General features: G+C 36.9%; 1 protein-coding gene across 3 annotated transcripts in view; it reads left to right on the top strand.

The window, feature by feature from the left end:
- GRID2 (glutamate ionotropic receptor delta type subunit 2) overlaps window positions 1–16,858 on the top strand; it is a 1,729,520-nt gene that overhangs the window by 1,301,321 nt on the left and 411,341 nt on the right. For all 3 annotated transcript variants that reach the window (XM_088836035.1, XM_088836036.1, XM_055434840.2), the window contains one exon: window positions 5,406–5,603. In XM_088836035.1, the coding sequence (XP_088692161.1) occupies window positions 5,406–5,603 (198 nt within the window). The remainder of the gene's footprint in view (window positions 1–5,405; window positions 5,604–16,858) is intronic.

Raw genomic sequence — 16,858 nt, 5'->3', positions numbered from 1 at the left:
AACTTGCATATAAGTATTTTCAGTCTCTATTACATATGTCAAAATGTTTTTCAAAGTGGTTGCACCAACTTAAACATCATCAAAAGTCATATTAACTCCTATTTCTTCATATCCTTAACACTGTTTGGGATTATCATACTAATATCGTCATATTTCTTTCTGCTTCTCATCTCTTCAGTTCAATTCAGTCGCTCAGTCGTGTCTGACTCTTTGCGACCCCATGAATCACAGCACGCCAGGCCTCTCTGTCCATCAGCAACTCCCAGAGTTCACTCAAACTCATGCCCATCGAGTCGGTGATGCCATTCAGCCATCTCATTCTCTGTCGTCCCCTTCTCCTCCTGCCCCCAATCCCTCCCAGCATCAGAGTCTTCTCCAGTGAGTCAACTCGTCGCATGAGGTGGCCAAAGTATTGCAGTTTCAGCTTTAGCATAAGTCCTTCCAATGAACACCCAGGACTGATCTCCATTAGAATGGACTGGTTGGATCTCCTTGCAGTCCAAGGGACTCTCAAGAGTCTTCTCCAACACCACAGTTCAAAAGCATCAATTCTTTGGCGATCAGCTTTCTTCACAGTCCAACTCTCACATCCATACATGACCACTGGAAAAACCATAGCCTTGACTAGACAGACCTTTGTTGGCAAAGTAATGTCTCTGCTTTTTAATATACTATCTAGGTTGGTCATAACTTTTAATTTCTTACCCCTCCCTTATTTTTTGATTTTCTGTGTGTTTATCACTTTGTACCCTGGATATTAATTCTAATCTGTAGCAGGTCACTAAGTCTCTATTCATCTGTTTCCAATTATGCTGATAAACTCAGTCATTTAGTTACTGACTTTGGTCATTGTCTTTTCTAACTCTTAAATTTCTGTTTAGTTCTTTTTAATTTTAACAATGACACTTACTTTAGTTTTATATTTCCTGCCAAAAGAGTTTTCTCCTATTTCCTTATAAATAGTAAACACAATTTTTATAATATGCATTTGAAAATTTCAGCATTTAACTTCTTGAAAATATCTGTTTGTGTTATATATTATTTCTGCTGCTTCTATATATAAAATAGAATTTCCTTTTACATGATTGGAGAAGGGAATGGGCAACCCCCTCCAGTTTTCTTGCCTGGAGAATTCCATGGACAGAGCAGCCTAGCAAGCCTCAGTCCATGGGCTCACAGAAGCCAGAAACGACTGAGTGACTAACACTTTACGTAATACCTTTAACTTTTGCTTTGGACAGAATATTCAACCAATTGTTTGAAGGGACAATGTAAGACCTAAAATGAAAATAGTTTCTTCCCAAAGGATTTTTTTTTTCTGTCAGGAATCTGGAGTCTGTCAGTCTCACACCAACTTGTTTTAAAATATGAAACAAGTTATGGTATCTTATAGTTTAATCTATTCATTGAAAAATTTGAGATCCAAAGAGATGAAGTATGATGAGCTATGACAATACCTTTGTCTTCTGTAACTTATTGTGTGATTTTGAGTTGAAACTTTTGTTTCTAATTTTTCTTATCTGTTAAAATAGTGCATGCCTATAACCCCCAGCATAGTGATTTTCCATTTTTGTTAATATCTATTTGGCAAGGCCAAGTCTTAGTTGTGGCAAATGGAATCTTAGACCTTTAGTTGTGGCATGAGGAATCTAGTTTCCTGACCAGGGATCCAGCCTTAGCCCCCTGCATTGGGAGTGTGGAGCCTTACCCACTGGACCACTATGCAACTCCCTATTTCCATTATTTTTACAATTTCGTTTGTATTGCTCTGGTCTTCTGTTCGTGCCAGTCATGGTATGTGATACTCAAGTTTTGCTTTATGTTTTTTGAGTACATAGCTTTTCCAATACTAGGTTGCAATTGTTTTGAAGATGGTGTCCATGACTTTTTACCAATATCTCTTACTATATTGAGTGTAGTAATTTGATTCAATAACTGCTTAATGCATGTTAAATGGATGAGTCAATGAAAGAATAAATTTTGGAAACAGGTACATAGATAAAAGTGATTAAACCAAGCTCAGTGTTGCCACAGAGAAGGAGCAAGTATCTTTTCTATTATCAGTCCCAGAGTTTCAGTTGAATTTCTGTTGCTATGTTTACTTGTCCACTATATTGGCTGATTGTCCTCATAAAGCACAACTGGTCTGAGGTAGGATTTATGCATAGCAATCCAAATGTGTAATAGAGCTTAAAAACAAAGCGTAAGAACATTGATCTAGAGGACAGTGATCAAATGTAATAAAGTTTATTAGGATGTAAAATTTAAAAGTGTGTTCATTAATAATTCATCAGCTCTCTTTAAAAAAACCCTTAGAATAATCATTTTTATTCTATATCTTTACTCATTTGTAGCTGATGTTGCTAGGAACAGATTTTGACAACAAACTTCTGAAAGGGATCCATTTGCCTAGGGATTACTTATAAAGTTGCAATTAAAAATATTTTCTCGGGATAAATTCAGCATACTAAGCAAATATGACACGACTTAGCATATTAAACAATTTTTCTAAAGATATGTTAATAAAATTGGAAAGAATCACTATTTCATATGAAAGCATACATTGGGGTATTATTTTTGCCACGGAGAGCAGTTAGCTTTACATTATAATTAATCCTCTTAATTTTCCAAATGTCACCTTAAAGACTGGTTTTCCGTTTCCTGATGATTAAATTGCTGCTGAACCTAAGAGATTTGTTAGAGTTTAAGTCCATGGATAAATAAAGAATATATATGGTCAAAATTATTAGTAGAGGACCAATAAGATCTTTTATGAAGCATCTTTCCATTAGTTTGTCGATGAACAGTTGTTCAAAATATAGCAATGATTGAGATGTGTATAAAGAAATAAGTACATGCTCTCTGTTGCCAGCATGCACAGCATAATATAAATAATCAGTGCCCAATTAATTCTAGAATTTCCTGATCTTATTTTCGTGCTCTCTAAATATGATCTTTATTTTGGAATTTCTTTGACCTATTCTGAACAACTTGGTGACTTCAGGTCACAGATGCATTGTGCAATGCATCATCATTAACTAGGTCTGTGTTTTGTCCAAACAACCAAATGAACAGTGATAAACTCTGCTATATTAGTTGGAAGTTTTAATTTGGAATCAAGAAAATGTTCTGTATTTTATGCATAGTATTAAAGGATTTGCTGAATTTTTACTTTTTATTTAGTTGATATCATTTAGATTAAACAAGTCAGAATTGTTAAAAATTTTCATTCATTCTCAAAGTTTCAAACCTATTGATGTATATCAATCTATCCGTTCATTAGCGTCAAATACTGGTATAATTGAAAAAAATATCTTGAGCTTAACAACAGTAAGAAATTGAGGTTTTCTTTCTTTTATTTCTTCTTTTTTTTTTTTTACATTTTAGCACAGTAGAGAATCAGCGTGTCTTCTATAGCATTTCAAATGTCAAGGACATACACTTCTGTATTATTTCTCTATTATGTGTGACCTAAGATAGTTACCAGAACTTCCAGCTGTTATGTGTTCATTCCAGCTGGAAGAAGTAGAAAGGACACAAAAACAGTTGCACAAAGCACCCTGGTTACATCACACTTTTCAGAACTGGTCACATGGTCTCACTTTGCCTAAAGGGAGATTGTGGATTGTCTATACTCTCAACGGCTAATTTGAAAATATATATGTATAATTAATGAAGAACAATTAATGTTCCCACTACTGGGGAACAAATAGCAGTCATCTCCTTCATCTAACTGTTCATTTACTGATTTATTTTGCTCTGAGATAAGCTAGAAACAGTTAAACAAGACCATTTTTTAAATTAAAAAGTATCAGCAATTTGGAAAATCAAGATTTTTTGAAAATTGCAAATACCATAATGTCAACACAGTTATAGATGAGCATCGTGGTCTCCTGGGTATCTAAAGTGAAATAGGACATCTAAATAATTATTTACTTTATTTTCATTATTTTAAAAAAGGCATTACTGAAGCAAAATTAAGCTCTCTTGCCTCTGGACAATATAAAAGCTTATCTCATGGTAATATTTATGGAGAACTGAATGTTATTGTGAACAATATTCCTATCATAGATGCAGCTGATTTTGAGAAGGCAATGGCAAGCCACTCCAGTACTCTTGCCTGGAAAATCCCATGGATGGAGGAGCCTGGTAGGCTGCAGTCCGTGGGGTCGCTAGGGGTCGGACACGACTGAGCGACTTCACTTTCACTTTTCACTTTCACTTTTCACTTTCACACATTGGAGAAGGAAATGGCAGCCCACTCCAGTGTTCTTGCCTGGAGAATCCCAGGGACGGGGGAGTCTGGTGGGCTTCCGTCTGTGGGGTCGCACAGAGTCGGACACGACTGAAGTGACTTAGCAGCTTAGCAGCAGAATGTTATTGTGAACAATATTCCTATCATAGATGCAGCTGATTTTGTAAGGCACTGACTTAGTGTCTTTGAGTAAGAGCCAAAAGGCAAGTATTATTTTACAACTCAATGAAGGCTATTTTATGAGTCCTTAAGGTCACAATCCTTAGGTATTCTGGTTTAGACAGAGGATAGATGATAACCTGCCCACAGGACTAGGTAGATATATACACTGTGGATGGTTATCTGTAAATATTACTGTTGCTGAAAGTTTTCTGAGCAAGTTTAGGAAATTAATAAATAGATTATCTAATTTTCTGTAGTCTGCCAGCATGTGTCAGACCAATTTAGTGCTCGTAACACTAGGTGCTCTAAAAAGTGAAAGGGGACCATTTGTTAACTGTAACAGCACAGCAATGTAAAAAGAAAAAGGTTGAAATGGAAACCAATTTGCCAAATTTACTAAATTACACAGATTACCAAAAAGGTAAGTGAATTTCTCATAACAGTAATGGAGAAACTGCTTTTGCAATGAAATGTGTTTATATCCAAGTTTCAAAATTACTTAGCAAATAACCCCCAGTAAATGTGATATTATAAATTTTAGCTAAACTGTAAGTTCTTAGAATTTTTGTATCTTTTCAAAACAGTTTGTGTCTATTAAATCTCTTAAAATATTTATGTATTTTGACAAATATGGACAATAACTACCCAAGGATAGAAACAATAAATTCATGATTTCCTAAATATGATTATATTTTTGATGAATCTTAGGTTCATCCTGAAATGGCAAGAGAAATGAATTGATGGTTCCTGAAGTTTTGTAATCACTTGCATCTAATTTTTTGATATGGTAATAATTAAATGAGAAATGACAAGAAACTGGGTGATTAAACAGTTTGATGAAAATGATAACACATAAGTTTTATTCAAAGTTCTTCTCTCACAGTACAAAATTAATTTTAAACTGTAAGCTGGATTCTTTGATGAATTAATCTCTGCTTTAAAGGAGCAGTATAGATTGACACCAACGATTTCTTTTAATTCCATGTAGGAAGAACCTTTTGTAATGGTGTCTGAAAATGTCCTGGGTAAGCCGAAAAAATACCAAGGCTTCTCCATTGATGTTCTGGATGCCTTATCCAACTACCTGGGTTTTAACTATGAAATTTACGTTGCACCGGATCACAAGTATGGAAGCCCACAAGAAGATGGAACATGGAATGGCTTGGTAGGAGAACTAGTGTTTAAGGTAAGCATTTGTTTGTTTATCACATATCTAAAGTTGACTATAACCCTTGGAAGTTAATTTCATTTAAAATGAGTGTAAGGCAAGGCCTTAGGTGGTGTTATTGAATGCAAGTCTTGTGATCTTTGTGGAAAGAAAAATTGATGACAATACAAACCTAAATTTCAAAATATGTCCTATAATAGAAAAAATATTTAGAGTAAGGATTTACCTTTACCAAAGTTATACTTCAAACATATTATCACTGTTTGGTACATGATGAAGTCACAATGCCTTTTCCAAACACAATTCATATCATTGTGTTCTTTTAAAACACAAGTTCAAGAAATAAATAAGATTCTGATCACTTAGGAACTGATCCTTTCATTTTTGGATCTAAATAAGGTAAAGTTCCTGTTACTTATATTTTTCTCCTTGTTCTTGAAATTCTGAGAATTGTTTTAAATTTCCCCATTACTTTATCCCTGTTCCTGCAGTTTTTGCTGCCTTTTTGGAAGCTCTATTATTAAGTGCACCACATTTTTAAATATTATGTTTTCCTAGTGAGTTGAATAGTCATATTTAGGTCTGTAAATTACTATTTGATTTCTGTGTATCTCATTTTTCCCTCTGTTCCTTCATTTCTGGCCTTCCTCTGGGTTAGTTGAATTTTTGTGTGTTTGATTTTATTTCCCTTTAAACTTCTTATTTGTATTTATTTGGTTTTTGTTTGTTTGTTTGTCTGTGGTTAGTCTAGGATAGTAATGTGCATTATTAACTTATCACACTTTAGTAGATTAAAATCATATCATTTCTCATTTAAAAAATAATAAATGTACAGCAATATAATTCCATTTATACTCACCATAGCCTTTGTGTTATTGTGGTTATATATTTATATTTGATGAGCTCCAAAGTAAAATTTTATACTTTTTTATTTAATCAATTGACTTTCAAAGGTATAAAGGCAAGGGTGACAGTGTCTAATATTTTAAATATTTTTCTACTAGTTCTAGGGCATTTTATTCCTTTCTATACATCTGAGCTTCTAACTGGTATCACTTCAGTTCAGTTCAGTCGCTCAGTCATGTCCAACTCTTTGCGACCCCATGAATCACAGCACACCAGGCCTCCCTGTCCATCACCAACTCCCGGAGTTCACTCAAACTCATGTCCATCGAGTCGGTGATGCCATCCAGCCATCTCTGTCGTCCCCGTCTCCTCCCACCCCCAATCGCTCCCAGCATCAGACTCTTTACCAGTGAGTCAACTTGTCGCATGAGGTGGCCAAAGTATTGGAGTTTCAGCTTTAGCATCAGTCCTTCCAATGAACACCCAGCCTAAAGAAATTCCCTTTAGAATGTCTTGAAGTCCAGTCCTACAACTGGCATATACTTTTTACATTAGCTTACCTTAAAATTTCTTTGTTTACCCTCATTTTTGAATAATATTTTTAGCATATAACAAATTCTGAGTTGATAGGATTATTTTTGGTAGGTACTTTTTGTCTTAGTGTTTTCAAATATTTCAAATAGTGACACTGCTAATTTTGATTTCTGTTTGACAAGAGCACTGAGTCTCAGAACACAGTCACTTATAATCAAAGTATCTTTTTCTTTATACTTTTTATTGTCTGAGAAGAATATTATAGTTGAAATATTGTTATTCCTAAAATCAAAGCTGGTGATTTTAAAGCAAGAGTAACTTTTTATTTCAAAAATCAAAGCAAAATTATCATTCAATAATTTTTCATACAGTAATAAATGTTTTCATTATTATTTCACAATAACATTGATACATAACCTGATTAACATACATACATAATGTAGTTATGTATCAGTGTTTACAACATAATATAAATAGTTTCAAGTTTACAACATAGTGATTTGATGTATGGATATATTGCAAAATGATTACCACAATAAGTCTAGTTAACATTCATTACCATACATATTTTTTTAAATGTTCATGACTTTAAATATATCATTCTATTGTCTTTTTCCAAATGTTGTTTCTGATGAGAAGTTAGCCATCATTTGTACTTTGCTCCTTTTTTATAGTGTAGGGGTGGTCATCCCTGAGGTCTTATTTATTTTATTATGATATTTTACTCTCTGAACTTTAGATTAGTCAATATATCTTGATGTGCTTTCAGGTTATTGATTCTTTCTTTGCCATCTCCAATTTCCATTAAGTTCATTCAGTAACTTTTTTATTCTAGATAGCTAGAATTATTCTTATGCTTGTGTTGGTTAGGAGTCAACCGATGACTTGAGGGAAGCTTATACATAGATTATGGGGCTTCTTTCTCTGTGGCTCCCTCCTTTATGTGAGTCCCTTTTGGTTTCTGAACAGTCTGGATACCTCAAACACCATCCTCTGGCACATCAAGCTAATAGGGTTCTGACTTTCTGCATGAGCTCTAGCTACTTTCTATTGCCTAACTGAGCTGTGTTCTCAGTGAATGAGCTTTAGAAAAAAGGAACTTACCCAAAGCAGTTACTGTCTTTAAAGGGTTGAAGAGCCTACAGTTTATGCCTGTTTTTGACTGATACACAATCTAATCAATTTATGGGTTTTTTAAAAAATTTGACCCAGAATTTATCATTATTCTTTGTTGGGTTAACCCAATTAAAAAATATTCCCTTGTTGCCAGAACTGGTATTATTTATAAAAGTATTCTGAAAATGAAAGGATCGAAGTTGTTTCCAAGAGATGTAGAGGAGAAAAAAATAAGAGGTGTTGAAGACAGTAGTAGGAAAAATAATAAAGCTGTTTTTCATATTCTTTAAATCTTGAAAAATAGTATCAGTTTATTTAATAAATGCTTTACATATGTAATTTCATTTGCAAAAAGTTAGTATAAGTATTTTAATAGGAAAACAGGAATCATCAGTCCTCACCCCTCTTATTAAATCTATGACTCTTTATCTTATGTTCCTTACTATAAACACAAAACAAACATCCTATCTGTATTTCTGAGGAGTCCTGCCTGAACTGAACCCAAATAAACAATTACATTAAAATAAATATAAGGAAAAGGAAGAAACATTATACAAGTTTTTTCTGTAGATACAGTAGATAAAAATCTGTAAGAGTTAACTTAGTGGACAAGTAATAGTAAAGTTCACTTACTACTAATAAATGCTAGTTAAAAGTAATAAGCATTAAAATTAGTCTGATGTTGCTGGTGTTTTTAATTTGGTTGTACGCTTTCTCCAGTTAGTTAAATTTTTGAGACTTACTTCCTCACCTATGAAATGAGGAGTACAGTATTTTAGTGGGAATATCTCATCCAACTATAATCTTTAAAATCATTTTAAGACTTGATTACATAAAAATCACACACAGCAATAATATGATGTTCTTCATCAGTTCAGTTGCTCAGTCGCGTGCAACTCTTTGCGACCCCATGGACTGCAGCACGCCAGGCTTCCCTGTCCGTCACTACCAGAGCTTGCTCAAACTCACGTCCATAGAGTTGGTGATGCCATCCAACCATCTCATTCTCTGTTGTCCCCTTCTCCTGCTTTCCATCTTTCCCAGCATCAGGATCTTTTCCAATGGGTCAGTTCTTCGCATCAGATGTTCTTCATAATAATGTTTTTATTTGCATGTAAGAGCATATTATTATATGATAATGTAAAGATCAGCAGGGTCCTTTCCCAAAGCAAAAATTCAGGTTTAAAAAAGCTGACTGACAAATGTGTGATTTTTTAGCTGGAAAAACTATAAATGTATTTACTTACTGCAATTAGAACTACTAACCAAATCTGTCAGATCATAGACTCTCAAGGGACTTGTGATCCATGCTGTTACTGTGTACTTTTACTTAGACCCCTCCCCCTGCCAAACTTCGGCCTCCCTAGTGGCTCAGAGGGTAAAGAAACTGCCTGCAATGCCGGAGACCTGAGTTCAATCCCCACGTCAGGAAGATCCCCTGGAGGAGGAAATGGCAACCCACTCTAGTATTCTTGCCTGGAGTATCCCATGGACAGAGGAGCCTGGCAGGCTACAGTCCATGGGGTCACAAAGAGTCAGACACAACTGAACAACTAACACTATTTACTGCAATTAGATTTTTACTTTCTTCAAAAAGATATTTAGCCATTTTGACTAGACTTTTAAGAAATACTTATTAAGCAGGTGAAAGAGGAGAAGCCTACGTAAGAGTTTGCTGAAACAGTGGCGAGATGGGAAGAAAACTGAAAGAGAGGAAGAGAATATTTTCATGAGGAGAGGACAGTCAGCATTACAGGATGACTGCGATAACTTTATACTGAGGGTTCATAGAGTTCCCTTTAACTGTCCTCTATTACCAATAGAGAAGTATGCTCTAATGTTAAGCAACTTAAAATTGTCAATTCAAATATACAAATAGTCATGCAGTAAAAATATCATAACGTAATTTAGATTATTTGACTCATCATATTAAAATTTTATCTGGCTTATACACATATTATATTAAAATTTTATCAGGTTTATTTACCCCTGTAGAGCAAAAATCACTATTGAATTGGCATAGTAATGTATGACAGAGCTCCAGAAAAGTGAGCTTATTATTGCTATATATATTTTTACTAGTGTAGACATTTTTCATGGATCTAAGTATATTTTAAATAACAGTAAATACTGCCATTGAATACCACTATACATGACATAAGACTTATGAAATTAACAAGGTTGTCTGCCTTCCTAAGAGGAAACCAAAATTAAAAGAATGTTTTCTAGAGTCTTTGTCATGATGATTATGGAAAAATACATTAAAAATGATCCAGAGAGGGAACATGGGAATTTCTGAGTTCATGATTGTTGAACAGTAATTTCCAAGGCTGGCACTGAGACATCAGGTTGGGATGATCTCATATTAAAGGGACTTTCCACTATAACTGGATGTCAAGAATCATATATGTACATAATCAAGTATGTCCATAATTCTTAAACTGGAAAATACCACCAGAGAGAGCAAGGAATTGGACTATAAAGAAAGCTGAGTGCTGAAGAATTGATGCTTTTGAACTTTGGTGTTGGAGAAGACTCTTTAGAGTCCCTTGGACTGCAAGGAGATTCAACCAGTCCATCCTAAAGGATATCAGTCCTGGGTATTCATTGGAAGGACTGATGTTGAAGCTGAAACTCCAATAATTAGGCCACCTCATGCGACAAGTTGACTCATTTGAAAAGACCCAGATGCTGGTAAAGATTGAGAGCAGAAGGAGAAGGGGACAACAGAGGATGAGATGGTTGGATGGCATCACCGACTCAATGGACATGGGTTTGGGTGAACTCCGGGAGTTGGTGATGGACAGGGAGGCCTGGCGTGCTGCAGTTTATGGGGTCGCAAAGAATCGGACATGACCGAGCGACTGAACTGACTGACCGACTGACCTAGTGGTCACGGTAGAAATATTATAGGAGACAAAAGGAGTTGGAGTTTAAAATGGCCCCCAATTGGGCAAGATAGGGAGGGACAAATGGGTGAAGTACAGGGGATCTTCAGGGCTGTGAAACAATTCTATATGGTATTGTAATGGCGAATACATGACACCATGCATTTATCACAACCTATCAAAGAGTGAACCCTGATATAAGCTGTTCAGTTCAGTTCAGTTCAGTCGCTCAGTCGTGTCCAACTCTCCGCAACCCCATGAATCACAGCATGCCAGGCCTCCCTGTCCATCACCAACTCCCAGAGTTCACTCAAACTCAAGTCCACAGAGTCGGTGATGCCATCCAGCCATCTCATTCTCTGTCGTCCCCGTCTCCTCCCACCCCCAATCCCTCCCAGCATCAGAGTTTTTTTCCAGTGAGTCAACTCGTCGCATGAGGTGGCCAAAGTATTGCAGTTTCAGCTTTAGCATCAGTCCTTCCAATGAACACCCAGGATCGATCTCCCTTAGAATAGACTGGTTGGCTGTAGATTTTAGTTAATAATAATGTATCAGTATTGGTTCATCAATTGCTACAAATGTACCATACTGATGAAAGATGTTAAGAAAAATTGTATCGGGGAATGGAGGAGTGGCAGCCAGAGAAAGGTATATGGGAACTTTATGTATTTTATGCTCAATTTTTCTGCAAAAATAATATTTTTTGAAAAAATAATGGCCGCAAATGATTGTTGTAAGGGGCATCTATGTTGATACTGAAATTTGTTAGAAAGTTGCATGAGAAGAAAATATTGTGAAGTCTGTCTGGTAGAGATGATAAGACAAGTCCCCCTCAGAAGCACACATGTAACTGGCAAAACAAAGCAAAAGGAAAGTAGCATGCATCTCACTAATGAAGAACAGAAATCAGGTTCCCGCATGTCTTAAAAAATTGGCAAAATTTCTTGGCCTCTAGTATATCATGAAAATGATAGAAGTGGATTCTCACTCTGTTGAAACTCAAAATAAGCATATATTTCTGCTCAAGTCATCCACAACTCTCCATCTTTTTCTGTGATCTCCCTATGTTCATCCCCATTCACACTTCTCTGATCCTGCACATGGCTACTGCTATAGAAGGTCATGAACTTAGTGGACTGAATTCACTTCAGTGTCATACTAGCTAATGGCATCAACAGAACCTTCACTGATTCTCCCTTGTCCTTTAATTTATTCAGTTCAGTTCAGTTCAGTCGCTCAGTCGTGTCCGACTCTTTGCGACCACATGAATCACAGCACGCCAGGCCTCCCTGTCCATCACCAACTCCTGGAGTTCACTCAAACTCATGTCCATCGAGTCGGTGATGCCATCCAGCCATCTCATTCTCTGTCGTCCCCTTCTCCTCCCGCCCCCAATCTTTCCCAGCATCAGAGTCTTTTCCAGTAAGTCAACTCGTCGCATGAGGTGGCCAAAGTATTGGAGTTTCAGCTTTAGCATCAGTCCCTCCAATGAACACCCAGGATTGATCTCCTTTAGAATGGAATGGTTGGATCTCCTTGCAGTCCAAAGGACTCTCAAAAGTCTTCTCCAGCACCACAGTTCAAAAGCATCAATTATTCGGCGATCAGCCTTCTTCACAGTCCAACTCTCACATCCATACATGACCACGGGAAAAACCATAGCCTTAACTAGACAGACCTTGGTTGGCAAAGTAATGTCTCTGTTTTTTAATATGCTATCTAGCTTGGTCATAACTTTCCTTCCAAGGAGTAAGCGTCTTTTAATTTCATGGCTGAAATCAGCATCTGCAGTGATTTTGGAGCCCAAAAAAATAGTCTGACACTGCTTCCACTGCTTCTCCATCTATTTCCCATGAAGTGATGGGACCAGATGCCATGATCTTTGTTTTCTGAATGTTGAGCTTCAAGCCAACCTTTTCACTCTCCTCTTTCACTTTCATCAAGAGGCGATTGAGTTCCTCTTCACTTTCTGCCATAAGGGTGGTGTCATCTGCATATCTGAGGTTGTTGATATTTCTCCCGGCAATCTTGATTCCAGCCTGTGCTTCTTCCAGCCCAGCGTTCCTCATGATGTACTCTGCATAGAAGTTAAATAAGCAGGGTGACAAGATACAACCTTGACATACTCCTTTTCCTATTTGAAACCAGTCTGTTGTTCCATGTACAGTTCTAACTGTTGTTTCCTGACCTGCATACAAGTTTCTCAAGAGGTAGGTCAGGTGGTCTGGTATTCCCATCTCTTTCAGAATGTTCCACAGTTTATTGTGATCCACACAGTCAAAGGCTTTGGCATAGTCAATGAAGCAGAAATAGATGTTTTTCTGGAACTCTCTTGCTTTCTCCATGATCCAGCGGATGTCTCCTCAGTGGCTGTTTCAAACATTTTCCATACTTTTCAAGTCTCTCCTCCTAGTCCTACTTTCCATTATTAACACTTCTCATTTCTAGTTGTTAAATTCATGGTTTACTCGAAGACTATGTGAATCCAGTGTTAGTCCTTGTTTTCTTACTCTAACCTCAACATCCTTTTACCTCTTCTCTAATCCTTAGTGTCAACACAGACTTTGGATTGAAACAGACATTTGTTGTGAACACTGGGGACACAGTTACCAGCCTTGTGAGCCTCAGAGAGTTTTTAACCTCTTTCAATTGCAGTCTCCACATCTGCAAGATAAAACTACTGTGAATATTAGCCTAGCAAATGAATTCATTAATGCTTTGCAGGGAAGACAAAAAGGGTTCATCTTTCTGCTGACTTGATAGATGGGTGAAATCTTCATCAGGTTTCATGGTAAAATATATATATATAGTAAGTTCAACATATATTTTGAATGTGGACTGGTGGGATTTGCTGATAGACTATATAGGAAAGAGCAAAGTCAATGATATCTTCCTACTCAAAAGCTTTATTTCTTATCTTTTTAGCTACAGTGGCAGTAAAAGGTTTCATGTTCCCATTTTCCCACCTCTTTCCACTCTTAACTGCCCTCAGTATATTTTGAACACAGAAGCCAGAGTGATCTAGTCACTCCTCTGCTGAACGCCATTTGATAGCCTTTCAATCCCAAGAGTAAAAACTGTCCTTAAAATTATCTGCATACTCTGCCCAGTGAACTTTCTTTGAAATCCCATCTCTTCCTCCCTCACCACAGTCCAGGCCCACAGACTTCCTTGCTCTTCCTCACACTTGCTGAACCTGACTTTTTGTACTTCTGTCCCATCTTACTAGATTACTCTTCCCCAGGTATCTTTCTCTCCACCTCATTTTCCCAATCTCGGCTAAAAAGTTATTAGAGAGACCTTCCATAGCCACCCTGTAAACAACTACTGCCTATTCCCTTGTCTTGTGTTCTTGTTCTAACACATTCCACCATCTTACTATATCTTCCTATTCATCTATCTTCCACTACTAAAATGTAACCTTATTTGGGGCAACTATTTTGTACATTTGGTTTACTGCTGAAAGTTAGTATCTAGAAAGATGTGACAAAAAAGAATGAATAGCAGTCAAGGGACATTTTAAGACATACATTAGATAATAACACTTCTGTGAAATTGTTCAATGACATCTCATGGTTCATTAATAAAGTCAACCAACCTCCCAAAGCCTGCTAAGTTTGGCCTTATTTAAAAGAAGTTTCTATCTTTATTACCAGGTTAAACTCTGGGCTTTTGTTCCTATTACTTTAAGCTTGTTGTCCATTGACTATATAGCTTGTTATATTTGGTCACAACCACTCAGTACAACTCAGTTGAGACTGGACCATTTACTGGCATAGGGGAAACCAAGGAAGGAAATATTTGGCGGAGGGTGGGGAGTGTGGGATCAAGAGTAACATTTTGGAAAGAATAATAATAACTAACACTGTAAAATAGACAGATGCTATTCCAAAGCTTTATGAGTACTGACTCCTTAAATCCTCCTAACAATTCTGTGAAATAGATACAACTTTTGTTCCTATTACACAGATAAGATTCTAAGCAACTTACCCAAGGTTACATAGCACCAGGGCAAGAGCTTAAGATATTTGACTTCAGAGCCCAACCCCTTAACCACTGTGGATATGCCCTTGGAGTTATCCAAACAGAAAATGAAATAAGTATTTGATATATGCGTCTAGAATACCATAGGACTCTAGGGTGATCAGATACATCTGGGGCTAATCAGCATAGAGTGAAATTTAAATTGCCTCTGCAAGCCACTCCAGTACTCTTGCCTAGAAAATCCCGGGGACAGGGGACCCTGGTGGGCTTCTGTCTATGGGGTCACACAGAGTCGGACACGACTGAAGTGACGCAGCAGCAGCAGCAGCTCCATCTTTCTTTACTTTCCTTTTATGTCTTTAGTTTCCATCACATCTTTTCTTCCCAACTGCTTATAAACTGATTCAGGAATTCTTTATCTTAAAAAAAAACCTTCCTGTTTTTTTCCTCAGCTAGATTAATTAAATGTTGTTGGTTGCAAATGGCAATCCAGTTGAAGTGAAAAGATAATTTAATATTTCACAACCCTGTGGGGATGAGATCCAGGCTCGTGTCCTCAGGCCTTGAAAGTGCTGTCTCTACATCTCAGTTCTGCTCTCTATTGTGCTGTCCCAGTCCTCAGGTATGCTCCTTCTCAGGCAGCAAAGTGACTTCAGCAGGTCCAGACTTAGATTTCATCTTCCTTTCCATCCCAGTATGAACATAGAGCCTTTTTCACCATCAAAACCTCAGTTTTACACACAATTCTAGCACTGAGATGTCTGGGAGGAAGCAGTGCTCTTTGGACAGTACTCAGATGAAGCAAGGGAAAATGCTGATTCCCCAAGAGAGCAGCCAAGTTCTTATCAGAGGGTGGAAAAGATGGATACCAGAAAGAAAAAATAAAAGGTATCTTTCAGAAACATAAAAATAATGGAATAAGTGACATGGAAACTGTCAATAGTTACATGTATACAAAAATTTAAATTATCAATAAGTCAAAACCAATAATAGTTAAATTACAAATGATAGGCTGGAAGATATTTGCAAAAGTATGATGCATTGTTATCCTCACTGCTTCACTGCTACACTAAAAGTGTAAAATCTGTAAGAAAATACTTAGATCCCCACAAGTAAAGCTATAAGAGATATGAACTAGACTTTGAAAAGAAGAAACTGATAAATGATAGAAATCTAAAAAGAAGTCTAATGTAGTGGACTAGGCAATTAATAAAAAAAAGGTAATAGATTAAATATGAATTTTTAGTATTTTTATAAGGAAAGAGCTAAAACTCTGTTATGTAACTTGGAATTCTTTTATATGCTGTGTTTTGTAATAAAAAATAGAATATCACTGGAATTAGAGCCACATATTTCAGTCAGTATATACTTGATGCAGTGACAAGACAGGTGCCATTGAGAATGGAAAAAAAAAAACAGCATACTTTAAAATTGACCAAAGAAGAATTATTAGCACTCATGTAGAACTTACTATTGCCAAATCAATTGAACACACTTTGCACGTATTAGCATTCCGTACTCACAGCAACCTTTTGAGGTAGGTACTCCTATTACACCAGTAGTGTGGATGATGAAACAGAGAGCTAAAGTGACTTGCCCATGGTCACTTAGCCAAGTTGTGGAGAATTCATGACTCAAACCCAGGCATTCTAGTCTGCTGCTGCTGCTGCTAAGTCGCTTCAGTCGTGTCTGACTCTGTGCGACCCCATAGACGGCAGCCGACCAGGCTCCGCCGTCCCTGGGATTCTCCAGGCAAGAACACTGGAGTGGGTTGCCATTTCCTTCTCCAATGTGTGAAAATGAAGTCACTCAGTCTTGTCCGACTAGTAGCGACCCCATGGACTGAAGCCCACCAGGCTCCTCCGTCCATGCGATTTTCTAGGCAAGAGTACTGGAGTGGCTTGC

Source organism: Moschus berezovskii, chromosome 5, assembly GCF_049115385.1.
Source record: "Moschus berezovskii isolate FMDL1 chromosome 5, NW_MosBer_1.0, whole genome shotgun sequence".
In the NCBI taxonomy this organism is placed as follows: domain Eukaryota; kingdom Metazoa; phylum Chordata; class Mammalia; order Artiodactyla; family Moschidae; genus Moschus; species Moschus berezovskii.
This window is presented reverse-complemented; position numbering and strand designations above follow the sequence as displayed.